This window comes from Oncorhynchus clarkii, chromosome 1, assembly GCF_045791955.1.
Source record: "Oncorhynchus clarkii lewisi isolate Uvic-CL-2024 chromosome 1, UVic_Ocla_1.0, whole genome shotgun sequence".
NCBI classification, from domain to species: Eukaryota; Metazoa; Chordata; class Actinopteri; order Salmoniformes; family Salmonidae; genus Oncorhynchus; species Oncorhynchus clarkii.
In genome coordinates, this window is record NC_092147.1 from 39,514,522 (window position 1) to 39,533,054 (window position 18,533).

Sequence of the window (18,533 nt, forward strand, 5' to 3'; positions counted from 1 at the left end):
ACTTTAGGCTACTTTGGTAAATTTGCGAGACATGCAAGACAAGACATCAAGGGTATTACGGTATACTAAAATGGAAAAAAATGAAAATGGAAAAACAAGTTTGAAAAACGAACTATACTGAAACTATTATATTTGACTCTAAAATTACCTAAAATAAAAAAAACATGAATTATGTTCAGATGTTCATGCTACTGAATCTGGCAGGTAAATGCGGCCAGGAAATGGAGATGTTGCAAATAGGCCTAGCTTATGCATCATCAACAGTAGCTATCACTAGCTAACAGTGGAGGGGAAATTGCTAGGAAGGCAAAAAACACCACCTAATTTCTGATGAGATTTCAGGATGATTGTGCGAATGGTCTCATTTTTGTGCCACGTGGCCAAAACTCAGAGTACCACTAAGCAAACTATGTGCTTTGGTTGAAACTAAACACAAGTAGGCTATGCTACAGTTAACACCCTCCGCTCCAAAACGTGCTCACTGTATACACTCAGTGGACAGTTTATTAGGTACACCCCCCCGTTCACAAAAATAGTTCACTCCTACAAAGTGAGTCACATGGCCGTGGCTTGCTATATAAAGCAGGCAGACAGGCATCCAGTTCCTGTTTGATTTTACTTTAGAATGGGCAAAAAAAAATGACCTAAGCGACTTTGAGTGTGGTATGATATTCAGTGCCAGGCGCGCCTGTTCCAGTATCTCGGAAACAGCTGGCCTCCTGTGCTTTTCACGCACGACCGTGCCTAGAGTTTACCGAGAATGGTTCGACAAGGGGGAAAAAAACAAAAAAACATCCAGTCAGCGGCAGTCCCGTGGCCTGAAAAACTGTCTTCTCACTAACGTCTGTAACACTTTGGCCTAGAAGCTATTATACCCATCTAGGCCAAATTCAATGTTCCATCAAATAATACCAATTATACCTTAAGGCAGGGTTTCCCAAACTTGGTTCTCGGGACTCCAAGGGTGCACTTTCTGTTTCTTGCCCAAGCAAAACACAGCAGATTCAAAGAATCAACTAATCATCCAGATCTGATCATTTGAATCAGCTGTGTAGTGTTAAGGCAAAGACCAAAACATGCACCCCTTCGGTTCACGAGGACTGAGGTTTGGGAAACGCTGCCTTAAAAGGGATTAAAAAAAATCTAAATCAAAACAATCCTTAGTATGACCATTTTATAACAATTCCACGTTAGATTAGTAGAACCCTCAACCTCGGCTTAGACTCTAAGGATTAAACAGTGGTGTGCAAAGGCACATCGGTCCTCGTCACGGATGGGCTATTACAGCAGACGGCCACACCGGGTTCCACTCCTATCAGCTAAAAACAAGAAGAAGCAGCTCCAGTGGGCACACAATCACCAAATGGACAACTGAAGAATAGAAAAACATTGCCTGGTCCAACGAAACCCGGATCATGTCAGGATTTGGCGTAAGCCGCATGAGTCCATGGCCACATCCTACCTGGTGTCAACGGTACAAGCTGGTGGAGGTGATGTAAGGGTGTGGGGAATGTTTTTCTGGCACACATTAGGTCCCTTGATACCCGTTTCCATGCCCCTTCTTGTGGCAAAGGGGAGTACGACCGGGTACTAGATGTACCTAATAAAAAATATTTTTAAAAACTGTCCACTGAACATATAACTCAAAGCACTGTAATCTACTTCAAAACAAAGTACAACTCAAGAAGATCTAAATAGATATCCACATGAAACTGAGATCAAATGGTTGGTATGCAGACGATGCATGGACGTTTTCGCCAACAAAATTATTATTCACGATTGACAGTGAGAAATGTGAAGGGAGGGTGACCAAACATTTGTGCATTTTAAATCCATCTTTATAATTTAAACCCATCACATACATATACAGTACCAGTCAAAAATTTGGAAACACCTACTCATTCAAGGTTTTTTCTTTATTTTTTACTATTTTCTACATTGTAGAATAATAGTGAAGACATCAAAACTATGAAATAACACATTTGGAATCATCTGTCTGGACCACTCAAGGACTTGTTCTGAAGCCACTCCTCCGTCAGAGAACGTGCAGTGTGGTGCTAGGACAACAACCTCTCCCTCAATGTGAACAAGACAAAGGAGCTGATTGTGGACTACAGGAAAAGCTGGGACAAACAGGCCTCATTAACATCAACGGGGCTGTAGTGGAGAGGGTCGATAGTTTCTAGTTCCTTGGTGTCCACATCACCAACGAGCTATCATTTTCCAAACTAGAGGTCGACCGATTAATCGGAATGGCTGATTAATTAGGGCCAATTTCAAGTTTTCATAACAATCGGAAATCGGTATTTTTGGGCACCAATTTTTTGTTTGTTTTTATTAATATTTTTTTAAATACCTTTATTTAACTAGGCACGTCAGTTAAGAACACATTCTTATTTTCAATGACTGCCTAGGAACGGTGGGTTTAACTGCCTTGTTCAGGGGCAGAACGACAGATTTTCACCTTTGTCAGCTCGGGGGACCAATCTTGCAACCTTACAGTTAACTTATCCAACGCAATAACGACCTGCCTCTCTCTCATGCACTCCACAAGGAGACTGCCTGTTACGCGAATGCAGTAAACCAAGGTAAGTTGCTAGCTAGCATTAAACGTATCTTATAAAAAACAATCAATCATAATCACTAGTTAACTACACATGGTTGATGATATTACTAGATATTATCTAGCGTGTCCTGCGTTGCATATAATCTGACTGAGCATACAAGTATCTAAGTATCTGACTGAGCGGTGGTAGGCAGAAGCAGGCGCGTAAACATTCATTCAAACAGCACTTTCATGCGTTTTGCCAGCAGCTCTTCGTTGTGCGTCAAGCATTGCGCTGTTTATGATTTCAAGCCTATCAACTCCTGAGATGAGGCTGGTGTAACCGAAGTGAAATGGCTAGCTAGTTAGCGCGCACTAATAGCGTTTCAAACGTTACTCGCTATGAGCCTTGCAGTGGTTGTTTCCCTTGCTCTGCATGGGTAACGCTGCTTCGATGGTGGTTGTTGTCGTTGTGTTGCTGGTTCGAGCGAGGAGAGGGACGGAAGCTATACTGTTACACTGGCAATACTAAAGTGTCTATAAGATCCAATAGTCAAAGGTCAATGAAATACAAATGGTATAGAGGGAAATAGTCCTATAATTCCTATAATAACTACAACCTAAAACTTTTTACCTGGGAATATTGAAGACTCATGTTAAAAGTAACCACCAGCTTTAATATGTTCTCATGTTCTGAGCAAGGAACTGAAACGTTAGCTTTCTTACATAGCACATATTGCACTTTTACTTTCTTCTCCAACGTTTTGTTTTTGCATTATTTAAACCAAATTGAACATGTTTCATTATTTACTTGAGGCTAAATTGATTTTATTGATGTATTATATTAAGTTAGAATAACTGTTCATTCAGTATTGTTGTAATTGTCATTATTACAAATATACAAATATATTTTTTTTTACGAAAATCGTTCGATTAAATCGGTATCGGTCGACCTCTATTCCAAACACCCCAAGACAGTCGTGAAGAGGGCACGACGACACCTTTTCCCCCTCAGGAGACTGAAAAGATTTGGCATGTGTCCCCAGATCCTCAAAAAGTTCTATAGCTGCACCATCGAGAGCATCCTGACCAGTTGCAACACCGCCTGGTAAGGCAACTGCTCGGCATCTGACAATAGGGCGCTACAGAGGGTAGTGCGTACGGCCCAGCACATCACCGGGGCCAAGCTTCCTCAATCCAGGACCTACAGTTTACATACACCTTAGCCAAATACATTTAAACTGTTTTTCACAATCCCTGACATTTAATCCTAGTAAAAATTCCTCGTCTTCGGTCAGATAAAATAAAGTTGTGATTCTAAGAATGTGAAATGTCAGAATAATAGTCGAGTGATTTATTTCAGCCTTTATTTCTTTCATCACATTCCCAGTGGGTCAGAAGTTTACACATACTAATTGAGTGTTTGGTAGCATTGCCTTTAAATTGTTTAATTTGGGTCAAACGTTTTAGGTAGCCTTCCACAAGCTTCCCACAATAAGATGGGTGAATTTTGGCCCATTCCTCCTGACAGAGCTGGTGTAACTCAGTTGGGTTTGTAGGCCTCCGTGCTCGCACACACTTTTTCAGTTCTGCCAACAAATCTTCTATAGGATTGAGGTCTGGGCTTTGTGATGGCCACTCCAATACCTTGACTTTGTTGTCCTTAAGCCATTTTGCTACAACTTTGGAAGAATGCTTGGGGTCATTGTCCATTTGGAAGACCCATTTGTGACCAAGCTTTAACTTCCTGACTGATGTCTTGAGATGCTGCTTCAATATATCCACATATTTTCATTCCTTATGATGCCATCTATTTTGTGAAGTGCACCAGTCCCTCCTGCAGCAAAGCACCCCACAACATGATGCTGCCACCCTCGTGCTTCACGGTTGGGATGGTGTACTTTGGCTTGCAAGCCTCCCCCTTTTTCCTCCAAACATAACGATGGTTATTATGGCCAAACAGTTCTATTTTTGTTTCATCAGACCAGAGGACATTTATCCAAAAATAACTATCTTCATCCCCATGTGCAGTCGCAAACCGTAGTCTGGCTTTTTTTATGGCGGTCTTGGAGCAGTGGCTTCTTCCTTGCTGAGAGGTCTTTCAGGTTATGTCGATATAGGACTCGTTTTACTGTGGATATAGATACTTTTGTAACTGTTTCCTTCAGCATCTTCACAAGGTCCTTTGCTGTTGTTCTGGGATTGATTTGCACTTTTCGCACCAAAGTGCATTCATCTCTAGGAGACAGAACGAATCTCCCTCCTGACCAGTATGACAGCTGTGTCTTCCCAATGGTGTTTACACTTGCGTACTATTGTGTGTACCGATGAACGCGGTACCTTCAGGCGTTTGGAAATTGTTCCCAAGGATGAACAAGATTTGTGGAGGTCTACAAAATAAATTCTGGGGTCTTGGTTGATTTCTTTTGATTTTCCCACGATGTCAAGCAAAGAGGCACTGAGATTCAAGGTAGGCCTTGAAATACATCCACAGGTACACCTCTAATTGACTCAAATTATGTAAATTAGCCAACCAGAAGCTCCTAAAGCCATATCCTTTTCTGGTATTTTCCAAGCTGTTTAAAGGCACAGTCAACTTAGTGTATGTAAACTTCTGACACAACGGAATTATGATACAGTGAATTATAAGTGAAATAATCTGTCTGTAAACAATTGTTGGAAAAATTACTTGTGTCATGCACAAAGTGGATGTCCTAACCGACTTGCCAAAACTATAGTTTGTTAACAAGAAATTTGTGGAATGGCTGAAAAATGAGTTTTAATGACTCCAACCTAAGTGTATGTAAACTTCCGACTTCAGCTGTATATAATAGGCGGTGTCAGAGGAAAGCCCATAAAATTGTCAGAGACTCCAGTCACCCAAGTCGAAATGTTCTCTCTGCTACAGCACGGCAAGCGGTACCAGAGAGCCAAGTCTAGGACCAAAAGGCTCCTTAATAGCTTCTACCCCAAATCCGTAAGACTGCTGAACAATTAAATCAAATGGCCACCAGACTATTACATTGACCTCCCCCCTCCATTTGTTTTGTACACTGCTGCCACTCGCTATTATCTATGCATAGTCACGTCACCCCTACCTACATGTACAAATTACCTCAAACTTGTACTCCCGCACACTGACTCGGTACCGGTACCCCCTGTATATGGCCTCGTTATTGTTATGTTAGTGTTCATTTAGTTTATTTAGTAAATATTTTCTTAACTCTTCTTGAAATGCACTGTTGGTTAAGGGCTTGTAAGTAAGCATAAGGGTAAGGTCTACACTTGTTGTATCCAGAGCATGTGACAAATAAAGTTTGGTTTGATTTGACCATAAAGTCCTGATTGGTGGAGTGCTGCAGAGATGGTTGTCCTTCTGGAAGGTTCTCCCATCTCCACAGAGGAACTCTGACAGAGTGACCATCGGGTTCTTGGTCACCTCCTTAACCAAGGCACTTCTCCCCCGATTGCTCAGTTTGGCCAGGCGGCCAGCTCTAGGAAGAGTCTTGGTGGTTCCAAACTTCTTCCATTTAAGAATAAGGGACCTTCTTGGGGACCTTCAATGCTGCAGAAATGTTCTGGTACTCTTCCCCAGGTCTGTGCCTCGACACAATCCTGTCTGAGCTCTACGGACAATTTATTCGACCTCATGGCTTGGTGTTTGATCTGACATGCACTGGCAACTTATATAGACAGGTGTGTGCGCACCTTTCCAAATCATGTCCAATCAATTGAATTTAACACAGGTGGACTCCAATCAACTTGTAATAACATCTCAAGAATGATCATTGGAAACAGGATGCACCGATGCTCAATTTTGAGTCTCATAGCAAAGGGTCTGAAACCTTATTTACATAAGTAATGTTTATTTGTAATACATTTGCAAAAATGTCTAAAAACCTGTTTTCACTTTGACATTATGGGGTATTGTGTGTAGATTGCTGAGGAAAATGTTTTATTCAATCCATTTTAGATTAAGGCTGTAACGTAACAAAATATGGAAAAAGTCAAGGGGTCTGAATACTTTCCGAAGGCACAGTACATACTAGAGGTCGACCTATTAATCGGAATGGCCGATTAATTAGGGCCGATTTCAAGTTTTCATAACAATCGGAAATCTGTATTTATGGGTGCCGATTTCCGATTATTATTTTTTATTTTTCATACCTTTTATTTAACTAGGCAAGTCAGCTGAGAACACATTCTTATTTTCAATGACTGCCTAGGAAATGTGGGTTAACTGCCTTGTTCAGGGGCAGAACGACATATTTTCACCTTGTCAGCTCAGGGGTTCCAATCTTCCAACCGCACAGTTAACTAGTCCAACGCTCTAACCATTGCACTCCACGAGTAGCCTGCCTGTTACGTGAATTCAGGAAAAGCCAAGGTAAATTGCTAGCTAGCATTAAACTTATCTTATAAAAAACAATCAATCATAATCACTAGTTATAACTACTAATCCAGTTTAGCAGGCAATATTAACCAGGTGAAATTGTGTCATTTCTCTTGCGTTCATTGCATGCAGAGTCAGGGTATATGCAACAGTTTGGGCTGCCTGGCTCATTGCGAACTAATTTGCCAAAATGTTACGTAATTATGATATAACATTGAAGGTTGTGCCATGTAACAAGAATATTTAGACTTAGGGATGCCACCCGTTAGATAAAATACAGAACGGTTCCGTATTTCACTGAAATAATAAACGTTTTGTTTTCGAAATGATAGTTTCCGGATTCGATCATATTAATGACCAAAGGCTCGTATTTCTGTGTTATGTTATAATTAAGTCTGATTTGATAGAGCAGTATGACTGAGCAGCAGCAGGCCCGTAATCATTCATTCGAACAGCACTTTCGTGCATTTTGCCAGCAGCTCTTCGCAAGTACAGCGCTGTTTATGACTTCAAGCCTATCAGCCTAATGGCTGGTGTAACCAATGTGAAATGGCTAGCTAGTTAGCTGGGTGTGCGCTAATACTGTTTCAAACGTCACTCGCTTTTAGATTTGGAGTAGTTATTCCCCTTGCACTGCAAGGGCCGCGGCTTTTGTGGAGCGATGGGTAACGATGCTTCGAGTGTGGCTGTTGTCGATGTGTTCCTGGTTCGAGCCCAGGTAGGGGCGAGGAGGGGGACGGAAGCTATACTGTTACACTGACAATACTATAGTGCCTATAAGAACATCCAATAGTCAAAGGCGTATGAAATACAAATGGTATAGAGAGAAATAGTCCTATAAATACTATATTAACTACAACCTAAAACCTCTTACCTTGGAATATTGAAGTCTCATGTTAAAAGGAACCACCAACTTTCATATGTTCTCATGCTCTGAGCAAGGAACTTAAACGTTAGCTTTTTTACATGGCACATATTACTTTCTTCTCCAACACTTTGTTTCTGCATTATTTAAACCAAATTGAACATGTTTCATTATTTATTTGAGGCGAAATTTATTTTATTGATGTTTTATATTAAGTTAAAATAAGTGTTAATTCAGTATTGTTGTAATTGTCATTATTATACATTTTAAAAACCTGATTAATCGGTCGACCTCTAGTACATACACACACAACATGGCCATGACACCCCTATAAATGAGTAGATACGGCTATTTCAGCCACACCTTTTGCTGACACATCTATAAAATCGAGCAAGCATCCATGCAATCTCCATAGACAAACATTGGCAGTTGAATGACCTTACTGAAGAGCTCAGTGACTCAACGTGGCACCGTCATAAAATGCCATCTTTCCAACAAGTCAGTTCGTCAAATTTTTGCCCTGGTAGAACTGCTGTTTTTGTTTAGTTCAAACGTCTAGTAGCAACAACGGCTCAGCCGCGAAGTGGTAGGCCACACAAGCTCACAGAATAGGAGCACCAAATGCTGAAGCGCGTAGTGTGTAAAAAAAACGTCTGTCCTCGGCTGCAACACTCACTACAGAGTAACAAACTGCCTCCAGAAGCAACATCAGCACATTAACTTGGTTTACATGGCACACAAACCTAAGATCCCCATGCGCAATGCCGAGTGTCAGCTGCAGTGGTATGAAGCTCGCCGATATTGGACTCTGAAGCACTGGAAAAGCATTATCTGAAGTGTTGAATAACTCCTCACCATCTGGCAGTCCGACGGACAAATCTGGGTTTAGCAGATCAAATAAAATGTTATTTGTTACATGCGCCGAATACAAAGGGTGTAGACCATACAGTGAAATAAATAGTTATTAGTGAAATGAAGCCCTAAAATAAAAATAACAAAGAATTAAACGAGCAGCAGTAAAATAACAATAGCAAGGCTATATACAGGGGGTACAGAGTCAATGTGAGGGGGCACCGGTTAGTTGAGGTAATATGTTCATGTAGGTAGAGTTATTAAAGTGACTACGCATGGTTAATAAACAGAGTAGCATAAGCTAAAAAAAAGGGGGGGGGGGGGGCAATGCAAATAGTCTGGGAAGCCATTTGATTAGATGTTCAGGAGTCTTATGGCTTGGGGGTAGAAGCTTGGACCTAGACTTGAAGCTCCGGTACCACTTGCCGTACGGTAGCAGATTGTTCTATGACTGGAGTCTGTCTTTCTCTTGATGGTGCAGCTGTAAAACCTTTTGAGGATCTGAGGACCCATGCCAAATCTTTTCTCCTGAAGGGGAATAGGTTTTGTCGTGCCCTCTTCACGACTGTCTTGGTGTGCTTGGACCATGATAGTTTGTTAGTGTTGTGGACACCAAGGAACATGAATCTCTAAACCTGCTCCACTACAGCCCCATTGATGAGAATGGAGGTGTGCTCAGTCCTCCTTTTCCTGTAGTCCACAATCATCTTTGTCTTGATCATATTGAGGGAGAGGTTGTTGTCCTGGCACCATACGTCCAGCTCTCTGACCTCCTCCCTATAGGCTGCCTCGTCGTTGTCGGTGATCAGGCCTACCACTGGTGTGTCATCAGCAAACTTAATGATGGTGTTGGAGTCATGCCTGGCCATGCAGTTATGAGTGAACAGGGAGTACAGGAGGGGACTGAGCAAGCACCCCGGAGGGGCACCCATGTTGAGGATCAGCGTGGCAGATATGTTGTTACCTACCCTCACCACCTGAGGGCGGCCCATCAAGAAGTCCAGGATCCCATGGAAAAATTCAGGAAATTTATGTTAAATTAGAAGGTGGTGAAATGCAATTTTTTCCAGGTGGAATTGAGGTACAGTAATCATAGAACAGGTGCAATGCTTAACCACCTGAAAGGGACACATCGTTAGAACCAAACCTTTGCTGGCAGCAGTGCATCTACATTGTGAATTCACATGGAATTCTATGAATTTCGTATTTTAACGGGAAACCGATATATAAAAAAAACATTTATGTTTAAACATTTTTGTTTAAACAAATTGTTTTTCAATTTGTCACATCCCTAATTTATCACTTTACTGGATTACAAGGACATAGTCGAGTAGATGAATGGCTAAGGGCAAAATGCAAGGAACGGTCCCTCTGGTTCAGACAAAACTAGCAGTCCTGTGCAGTCTTGCTGCCATGGCTTTTGATCATTCAATCCTAACTGGCTGGCTGTTGCCGTGCATATTTCCTATTCCTCAACTCCTATATCAAAGTCTCATCTAAATGAGAAACAATAGGATGTCAAATCATGTCCTACACAGCAAAACAAGAAGACTCGAGATAAACTAAAGACTCCTCAGTTTGTTTAGCATATAAATGAGTAACCCCAAGTACAGAGGACGCATTCATTAGGCACCAAACGGAAGAATAACGGACTGAAATAGGGAGGGACTGCCTGAACCTTGTCGAATAAGAAACATTTACATTTTACGTTACAAAATGTTTTGCTACAGTGTGCCCTAATGAATAGGCCTATAACTTTGCTCAGTTGGAACAGTGGGGCTTTAACCAGTGCCATGACAGCCAGCGCATTTCAAATAACTGGGTCATATTCATTAGGAACCAAAATGGAAGACTGATGTAAACAGGGAAGGACTACTTGGACTCCAATAAGAAACACTTTCCATTGCATGACCTAATGAATGCGACCCTGGTCCTGGATCTCAGTTAAAAAAGAACCAGCAGCACATCCAGCTGACAGGATACGGACAAGGTAGGCAAATTATCGCTCCATTACACATTATAGCAAGACAAAGGACGCCAGACCGTGACAAGGCTGAGAAAATAAACAATGTGTGACCACACTGAGATCTTCTGATAGTAAGAAGCTGTAGAATGGCCAAATTACTGGTCAATTAATTTTGTTAATCAACAGATCTCTGGACACGCTTCAACTTGCTGGTGATGCACAGCTCTCATTTAACCTAATGATGTGTAACCTGCCAATATAAGACTGACATGTACATTACGAACCGGATAACATTTAGAGCATGGATGAAGTTAACCACAGTCATTTAGGCTATGTAGCTGAAATAGTGGTCCATGAACAATGCATGCATAGTTCAGGCTACCTTATGCATCCAAATTAGCTAGTGCTACTAAACTAGAATGTGTGGACTTGTTTGGTCTGTTTGCTTGAGTATGTCAGCAAGATAAGCACAGCAGAAGAGAATTGGACTTGGGCAAAGAATAAGCCTGAGGGGAACACTGAATGTTTGTAAAAGGAAGTGTGAGCTGAGGAACTTATTTGAAGTAAGAGGTTATACGTTACTATCATATGTCAATATGGATTTATAGACTTATCAAAGTCATTTGAGCTGAGGTTGCATGTGATGCATATAGCAATGGCAATGCCAGCCAACATTCATGATACCATGCCTGTCTGAAAACGTTACTAGCCGTCAAACCATTGGTGTCCTCAACTCCTCGCCTTACATAATTCTCAAACCTAATTGGAGGAGGTGGTCTGGGGTAAGGATCTTGGATCCTTCTCCTGCAATGTGCTTTGAGGGAGAGGTGAGCAGTTGGAGGGTACACTATATGGGGTGCCATTAGGGACAGACAATTGAGTTTCTGCCTAAATAGATGCACAGATGTTGCATGCATCAACTACTGGTTGCGTGCCATGTCAGACTGTGCAGGCGGGCAGCAGATTGCTATAAGATATGGGGCACAGATGTTGCTGACACCTGCCAGATCTTACAGCACCTGGATAGGTATTTTACGTATCAGCTAACCACGTTGTATTAATTTGGTGCCCGACTGCACAGTCAACGATGTGGCACGCAACCATTGGTTGATGCATGCAATGTCTGAGCAGGGGATGCGACCATGATGTGGTAAGCTGACAGTATGCCTGGATAGGTATTTTATGTAAAATCTGGAATGCATCTGCATCATCTAAACACGAGAACAACCTAAATCACATGATTAGGGCCATGATTTTAGTGCAGAAGCCAGCATTTCCAGCACTATCCACTAGTGTTGCTGCTGGTAGAAAATCCTAGGAAATGTTCTGTAATTGACACAAGCTGTCTCCAATCAATCAATTACTGTCTGGTTGTGCCTGTGTTTGCATTGCTCTGCAAATCTTAAAATTGCACAAAACCTATTACTTGGCAGGGAATACTATTTGTAGATCAGTGATTCTGCACCTCACTTTGCTCAAGCTGATCCTCTCCAACGGACTTGTTGAAGTTGTAGCTAAAAATTTGTCAAATAGACCTGGCTACGTCAGACTGCATTAGTTAATGAATCACTGACTCATTACTGACTTTATGCCTTTCGTTCAAAACAGCAGAGCTCTCTACTACGCACTTTGCATTGACATTTTATGGCCCTGACATTGAGATGGGCCTTGACAAGTTATCTGACTGCATCAACTTTTCAGTAACACAATGTCAGTCATGATTCATATTGTTGGCACAGGTCCATTTCTGGCCTTTATAGGCTTCACCACCCAGGTAACAAGCCAGTCTGTCCCAATCTAAAAACACTGGCCCCATTTCCATTCCTTCCTGCTTGGCATTGCTAATCTAGCATAGTATGATTGGTGAACGCAATGAGATTTGACTTATCCACTCATTTTACACATCGGTGATTATCACCAGGAAACAAGGAGGCATTTTGAAGCTACTGGAATGAGGCTGTTGTGTCTCATGAACACAATGGGGTTCCGAGTTACCAACATGATCGTAGACATCAAGAGGGGAGTTCAGGAGTGATCCCCTGCTCACATTAGCCAGGAAACCCCACGTTGGACTGCATTGGATTCAACGTTAGGCAGAATAGACCACCTGACATTTCAGCCTGTTTTAGTGGGATGGAGCTTTGGCCTACCTGGCGACATGACCAGGTGTTAAATGAGTTAATAGTCCAACAAGAGAGTTTCAAACCTCTACCAATAACAGCTAGTTTTCACTTATTACAGCTACTCTTCAATGAACAGATCACCTGAAGCATGCATCTTATGCATGCATTTTCATCTTGCATGCTCCAATTGATAGAAATATGAACGCACAACCAGTTCTTTGAAAAGTTAACATAATTATACATTCCTGAGGATCGATTGTCTCACAAGGACAACAGGTCAAGTTAGTTTAAATATAATTGTATTCATCGTTCTGGCTTGTAGAACTCATGAAATGAAACTTTCCTGATCCAAACGCTTATTTATGCCCGACGTTCAATATCGGGTTTTCAGGCTCATGTCTGCTTAGCCTCTTTAGAATCCGAGAGGTAAATACTTACACATCTCTAACATGTAGGCTCAGCATTCCCAAGCAGTCCCATTACAAGTCAGAATGTTAAACTTCATTTCAACTTACTTTAACTGTTGTCCGCCAATTTGTCCCTATGTCAGAGGTATTCTGATACAAAATAGCCACAGGAATATTTTATCAACCCGACCTTCAGTACGCTGGTCTGTATTTCGGGTTTTTAAATTTTCAATACTGATGCAATTCGCACCTGGCCAACACTTGCACAATATGGCCAAGCCTAACCGAACCGCACACACTTCCAACTGATTGCGAGGAAACGCGCTTCGGTCAACTACATTCGGCTATTGTTTACATATTGTGCATCAGGTGCAATGTGTCAAAAAGTCAGATAAACACTTTCCTGTGGATACCCTACCTCCACCTCATACCACCAAAAGGACCAACAGCATGTACAACCGGTAAAGTGTAAATATCATTTTATTCAACATTCTGCCTTGTAGAGACGACTGTGTCATTTTTACAAAGACTTCTTTCAGACGGATATCCATGGAGTAACTATGGTAACAGTGATGGTTAGGCAAATGCCTGCTATGCTTTTGGTGTGGCTGTTTAAAAGAACAGACAGAGAAAGTAGAGAGAGAATGTGAGGGAGAGGTGGGTAGGGCAGACTCATTCCACAGAACAAGTGCATTCACACCTGCCTGTTCTGGGGTCTAGATGGCAGAGCATAGAAATGATCTAAAGCGCTGGAGCCATTTCAACTAAGCACTATAGTGTTTACAAGAGGAAACTCTAGTCTTTGTGATGCATTGTAAGTTTAGGATAATATCAAAGCTGATGACCATTAGTCAATTATCTTCCGAGAGTCAATATTTGTAGAAAATCTCTGATGGTCCTTGGAATTAGCTGTTATTACTGATAGTAAACTTTCAATGGCTTAAAAAAAAAGTACAATAGTACACCATTTCACCAAGTCAGTATTAGGCCTGCTCTGGTTCAGCAACCAGTACTCCCACACTCAGAGTAGGCTAGTCAATGATCTTCTGTACTCACAGAATGCCATACATTTACTTTAAACTAGAGTGCACCTGTAGGCATACCTGATTTGACCCGTCACTGTTTGGTAAAACACATGAAAGTTCCTCTCAATTCTCTGTACATTTGGAAATGTGTTCATTGCCCCAAAGTCAAAAATGTGATGAACAAAACAAATAGGAAAAGTTCTTAAAGTTTTCTATCATGCGTGCAGATTAAAGCATCGGCCACAAGAGTACATTCAACAACCTAACCATTATTCAAGTTGCATTGGGGACACCCTGGTGAACATATACAAAGACACTACATTACAGGTCAAGGAAGACATGTTGATCAAACAGCTGTGAGCAATCAAGTGAAATTCCTCAGCTGTCTCACAGTGCGTGCTGCTCTGCCAAGACCTTCCGTGAAAAAGCTTAATACTATTTTGAGTACGTAATGGATCACAACGCGATATTTTCCTAGGAAACCATTTGGCGTCCAAAGAGTAATAATGTGTCTGAAAGCATGTGTGACTGGACATTGCACACGCATTGGCTACACTGGAGCGGTACAGGCCTACTTACATGCAGTTTACTTCATAATGCTTTGCATTCCTGTTATATTTGCATAAAATGTGTGAGGCTCATAGGCGGCATTTCCTCCTTGATGGAATCGCTTGTGTTAGTTAGGCCTTTCCTTCAACTTCCGACTTTTGAACCTCACACCGCCATGTGTTACCAACATTGACTCATTTCATGTATTGGCCAACAAACGAACTTGTAGGCCTACGTGCCATGGTTGTCACATTTTAATAAAACATGGTTAATATTTAATTAGAGGAACATACCCCAATGTACTGATGAAGCCATTGACAGTGCCTTCCGCGTAAAGCGACACAATGTCTCCAATATGAAGAAAACTAGATCTGTTGTCTGACATTTTCGCTTAATTCTGTCCAAAAGTTGGCTTTCCAGGTAAGTAGTACATGCAGTAAGTAGTCTTGCTCTGATGAAGTGGTCTGCTGACACGTTACAGTGTACCTTGGCAACAAACATGCGTTTCACTCGTCAAATTGAAAAAACTAACGCCCCAAAACGAGACATGTTTTGCTGTTTTCTCCAGTCCAAATTAGAAAAGGACGACAATGCAAAAACTTTGAGTTAGTGTAACAAAAAAAACTAGTTTTAGTTCATGAATCCAACTTCTTCCCGTGTGACAGGCGGCATAATGTTCTTCTTTTCGTATCAACTTTGGGGGAGGAGACTGGTTTTGTCAGAGCTGCAGATAGAGAGCAGCCTGCCTATCCCGTCAAAAGGGTTACCACAGTCACAAAGTCAAATTGGCTACATCTTAAACATTTATGAAAACTTTATGTTAGGGTTGGGTATAAGATTAGTATTGTGGTTAGGTTTAAATGCACATTTTAACAAGATAAATTGTAGAAACGGGGTTTATGACTTTGTGGCTGTCGTACCTAGTGACGACCCGTCTAAATTAGCTTAGGATAAGGTGTCTTGAGGTGAAACGCCCTCTGCCTGTAATTTTCACATAAACCACTGGCACTACTCTTTTTGAACTCAACAAAACATTTATTAATCTGTCTCATCTCAAATGTTTAAATCCCTACAACAAAACGATTGAGGGAAATGTATGTAATATTTTCTATTTAGAAAGTGTTGTGTGTTAAAAAATATATATATAACCGTTTGTCACCATTACTGTGCAATTAATGTATTGTTTCGTGTTGTGGCTTTGCTGGCATGCATCCCATTTTGTTTTTGTTTTTTGCTCTACCAAGATTTACATGCAAAAATCGCCATATATATATATATATATATATATATATATATATATATATATACACACACATACATACATGTATACACAGTTGAAGTCGGAAGTTTACATATACCTTAGCCAAATACATGTAAACTCAGTTTTCACAATTCCTGACAATTAATTCTAGTAAGAATTCCCTGTCTTCGGTCAGTTAGGATCACCACTTTATTTTAAGAATGTGAAATGTCAGAATAATAGTAGAGAGTGATTTATTTCAGCATTCCTTTCTTTCAACACATTCCCAGTGGGTCAGGAGTTTATATTCACTCAATTAGTATTTGGTAGCATTGCCTTGAAATTGTTTAACTTGGGTCAAACGTGTTGGGTAGCCTTCCACAAGGTATCCACAATAAGTTGGGTGAATTTCAGCCCATTCCTCCTGACAGAGCTGGTGTAACTGAGTCAGGTTTCTAGGCCTCCTTGCTCGCACTTGCTTTTTCAGTTCTGCCCACAAACATTTTATAGGATTGAGGTCAGGGCTTTGTGATGGCCACCCCAATACCTTGACTTTGTTGTCCTTAAGCCATTTTGCCACAACTTGGGAAGTATGCTTGGGGTCATAGGACATTTCTCCAAAAAGTACTATCTTTGTCCCCATGTGCAGTCGCAAACCGCAGTCTTGGCTTTTTAATGGTGGTTTTGGAGCAGTGGCTTCTTCCTTGCTGAGCGGCCTTTCAGGTTATGTCGATATAGGACCCATTTTATTGTGGATATAGATACTTTTGTACATTTTTTGTACCTGTTTCCTCCAGCATCTTCACAAGGTCCTTTGCTGTTGTTCTGGGATTGATTTGCACTTTTCGCACCAAAGTACGTTCATCTCTAGGAGACAGAATGCGTCTCCTTCCTGAGCGGTATGACGGCTGCGTGATCCCATGGTGTTTATACTTGCGTAGTATTGTTTGTACAGGTGAATGTGGTACCTTCAGGCATTTAGAAATTGCTCCCGAGGATGAACCAGACTTGTGAAGGTCTACAGTTTTTTTTCTGAGGTCTTGGCTGATTTCTTTTGATTTTGCCATGATGTCAAGCAAAGAGGCCCTGAGTTTGAAGGTAGGCCTTGAAATACATCCACAGGTACACCTCAAATTGACTCAAATTATGTCAATTAGCCTATCAGAAGCTTCTAAAGCCATAACATAATTTTCTGGAATTTTCCAAGCTGATTAAAGGCACTGTCAACTTAGTGTATATAAACTTGTGACCCAATGGAATTGTGATACAGTGAATTATAAGTGAAATAATCTGTCTGTAAACAATTGTTGGAAAAATTACTTGTGTCATGCACAAAGAAGATGTCCTAACCAACTTGCCAAAACTATAGTTTGTTAACAAGAAATTTGTGGAGTGGTTGAAAAATGACTCCAACCTAAGTGTATGTAAACTTCCGACTTCAACTGTACATACATACACATAACCGTTCAAAAGTTTGGGGTCACTTAGAAATGTCCTTGTTTTTGAAAGAAATTGTCATTTTTTTTGTCCATTAAAATAACATCTAATTGATCAGAAATACAGTGTAGACATTGTTAATACTGTAAATGACTATTGTAGCTGGAAACCGCAGACACTTTTATGGAATTCCTACAAAGGCGTACAGAAGCCCATTATCAGCAACCATCATTCCTGTGTTCCAATGGCACGTTGTGTTAGCTAATCTAAGATTATCATTTTAAAAGGCTAATTGATCATTAGAAAACCCTTTTGCAATTATGTTAGCACAGCTAAAAACTGTTGTGCTGATTAAAGAAGCAAAAGGAAACCAATAAAAAGAAGAGACATGCTTGGGCCAAGAAACATGAGCAATGGACATTAGACCGGTGGAAATCTGTCCCTTGGTCTGATGAGTCCAAATTAGATTTTTGGTTCCAACAGCCGTGTTTTTGAGACGCAGAGTAGGTGAACGGATATTCTCTGCATGTGTGGTTCCCTCCATGAAGCATGGAGGAGGTGGTTTGATGGTGTGGAGATGCTTTGCTGGTGACACGGTCTGTGATTTATTTAGAATTCAAGGCACACTTAAACAGCATGGCTACTACAGCATTCTGCAGCGATAGGCCATCCTATCTGGTTTGGGCTTAGTTGGACTATCATTTGTTTTTCAACAGGACAATGACCCAACACACCTCCAGGCTGTGTAAGGGCTATATGACCAAGGAGAGTGATGGAGTGCTGCATCAGATGACCTGGCCTCCACAATCACCCGAGCTCAACCCAATTGAGATGGGTTGGGTTGAGTTGGACCGCAGTGATGGAAAAGCAGCCAACAAGCACTCAGCATATGTGGGAACTCCTTCAAAAAGGTTGGAAAAGCATTCCTCATGAAGCTGGTGGAGAGAATGCCAAGTGTGCAAAGCTTTGTAACGCCATGTATTTGCTCTTTGTGTTTACGGCTAAGACCCCTCATGTTCCCCAATTATGAGCTGATGACCACTCCACTACCAGTGTCAACACTCTCCTGACATGAACTGATGCCATGTCCCATCATCCACTAGAGCATTTAATATTTCCTCTCTATGCACT

At 41.2% G+C, this 18,533-nt stretch overlaps 1 protein-coding gene across 2 annotated transcripts in view; it reads right to left on the reverse strand.

The window, feature by feature from the left end:
* Positions 1 to 15,385, reverse strand: part of LOC139406899 (inositol 1,4,5-trisphosphate-gated calcium channel ITPR2-like) — a 156,386-nt gene extending 141,001 nt beyond the window's left edge. The window contains exon 1 of one of the 2 annotated variants that reach the window (XM_071150040.1): positions 15,019 to 15,385. In XM_071150040.1, coding sequence (XP_071006141.1) covers positions 15,019 to 15,110 — 92 coding nt within the window. In that variant the 5' untranslated portion in view covers positions 15,111 to 15,385. The remainder of the gene's footprint in view (positions 1 to 15,018) is intronic. The other variant, XM_071150049.1, reaches the window with a different exon arrangement.
* Between the last annotated feature and the right edge of the window lie 3,148 nt (positions 15,386 to 18,533).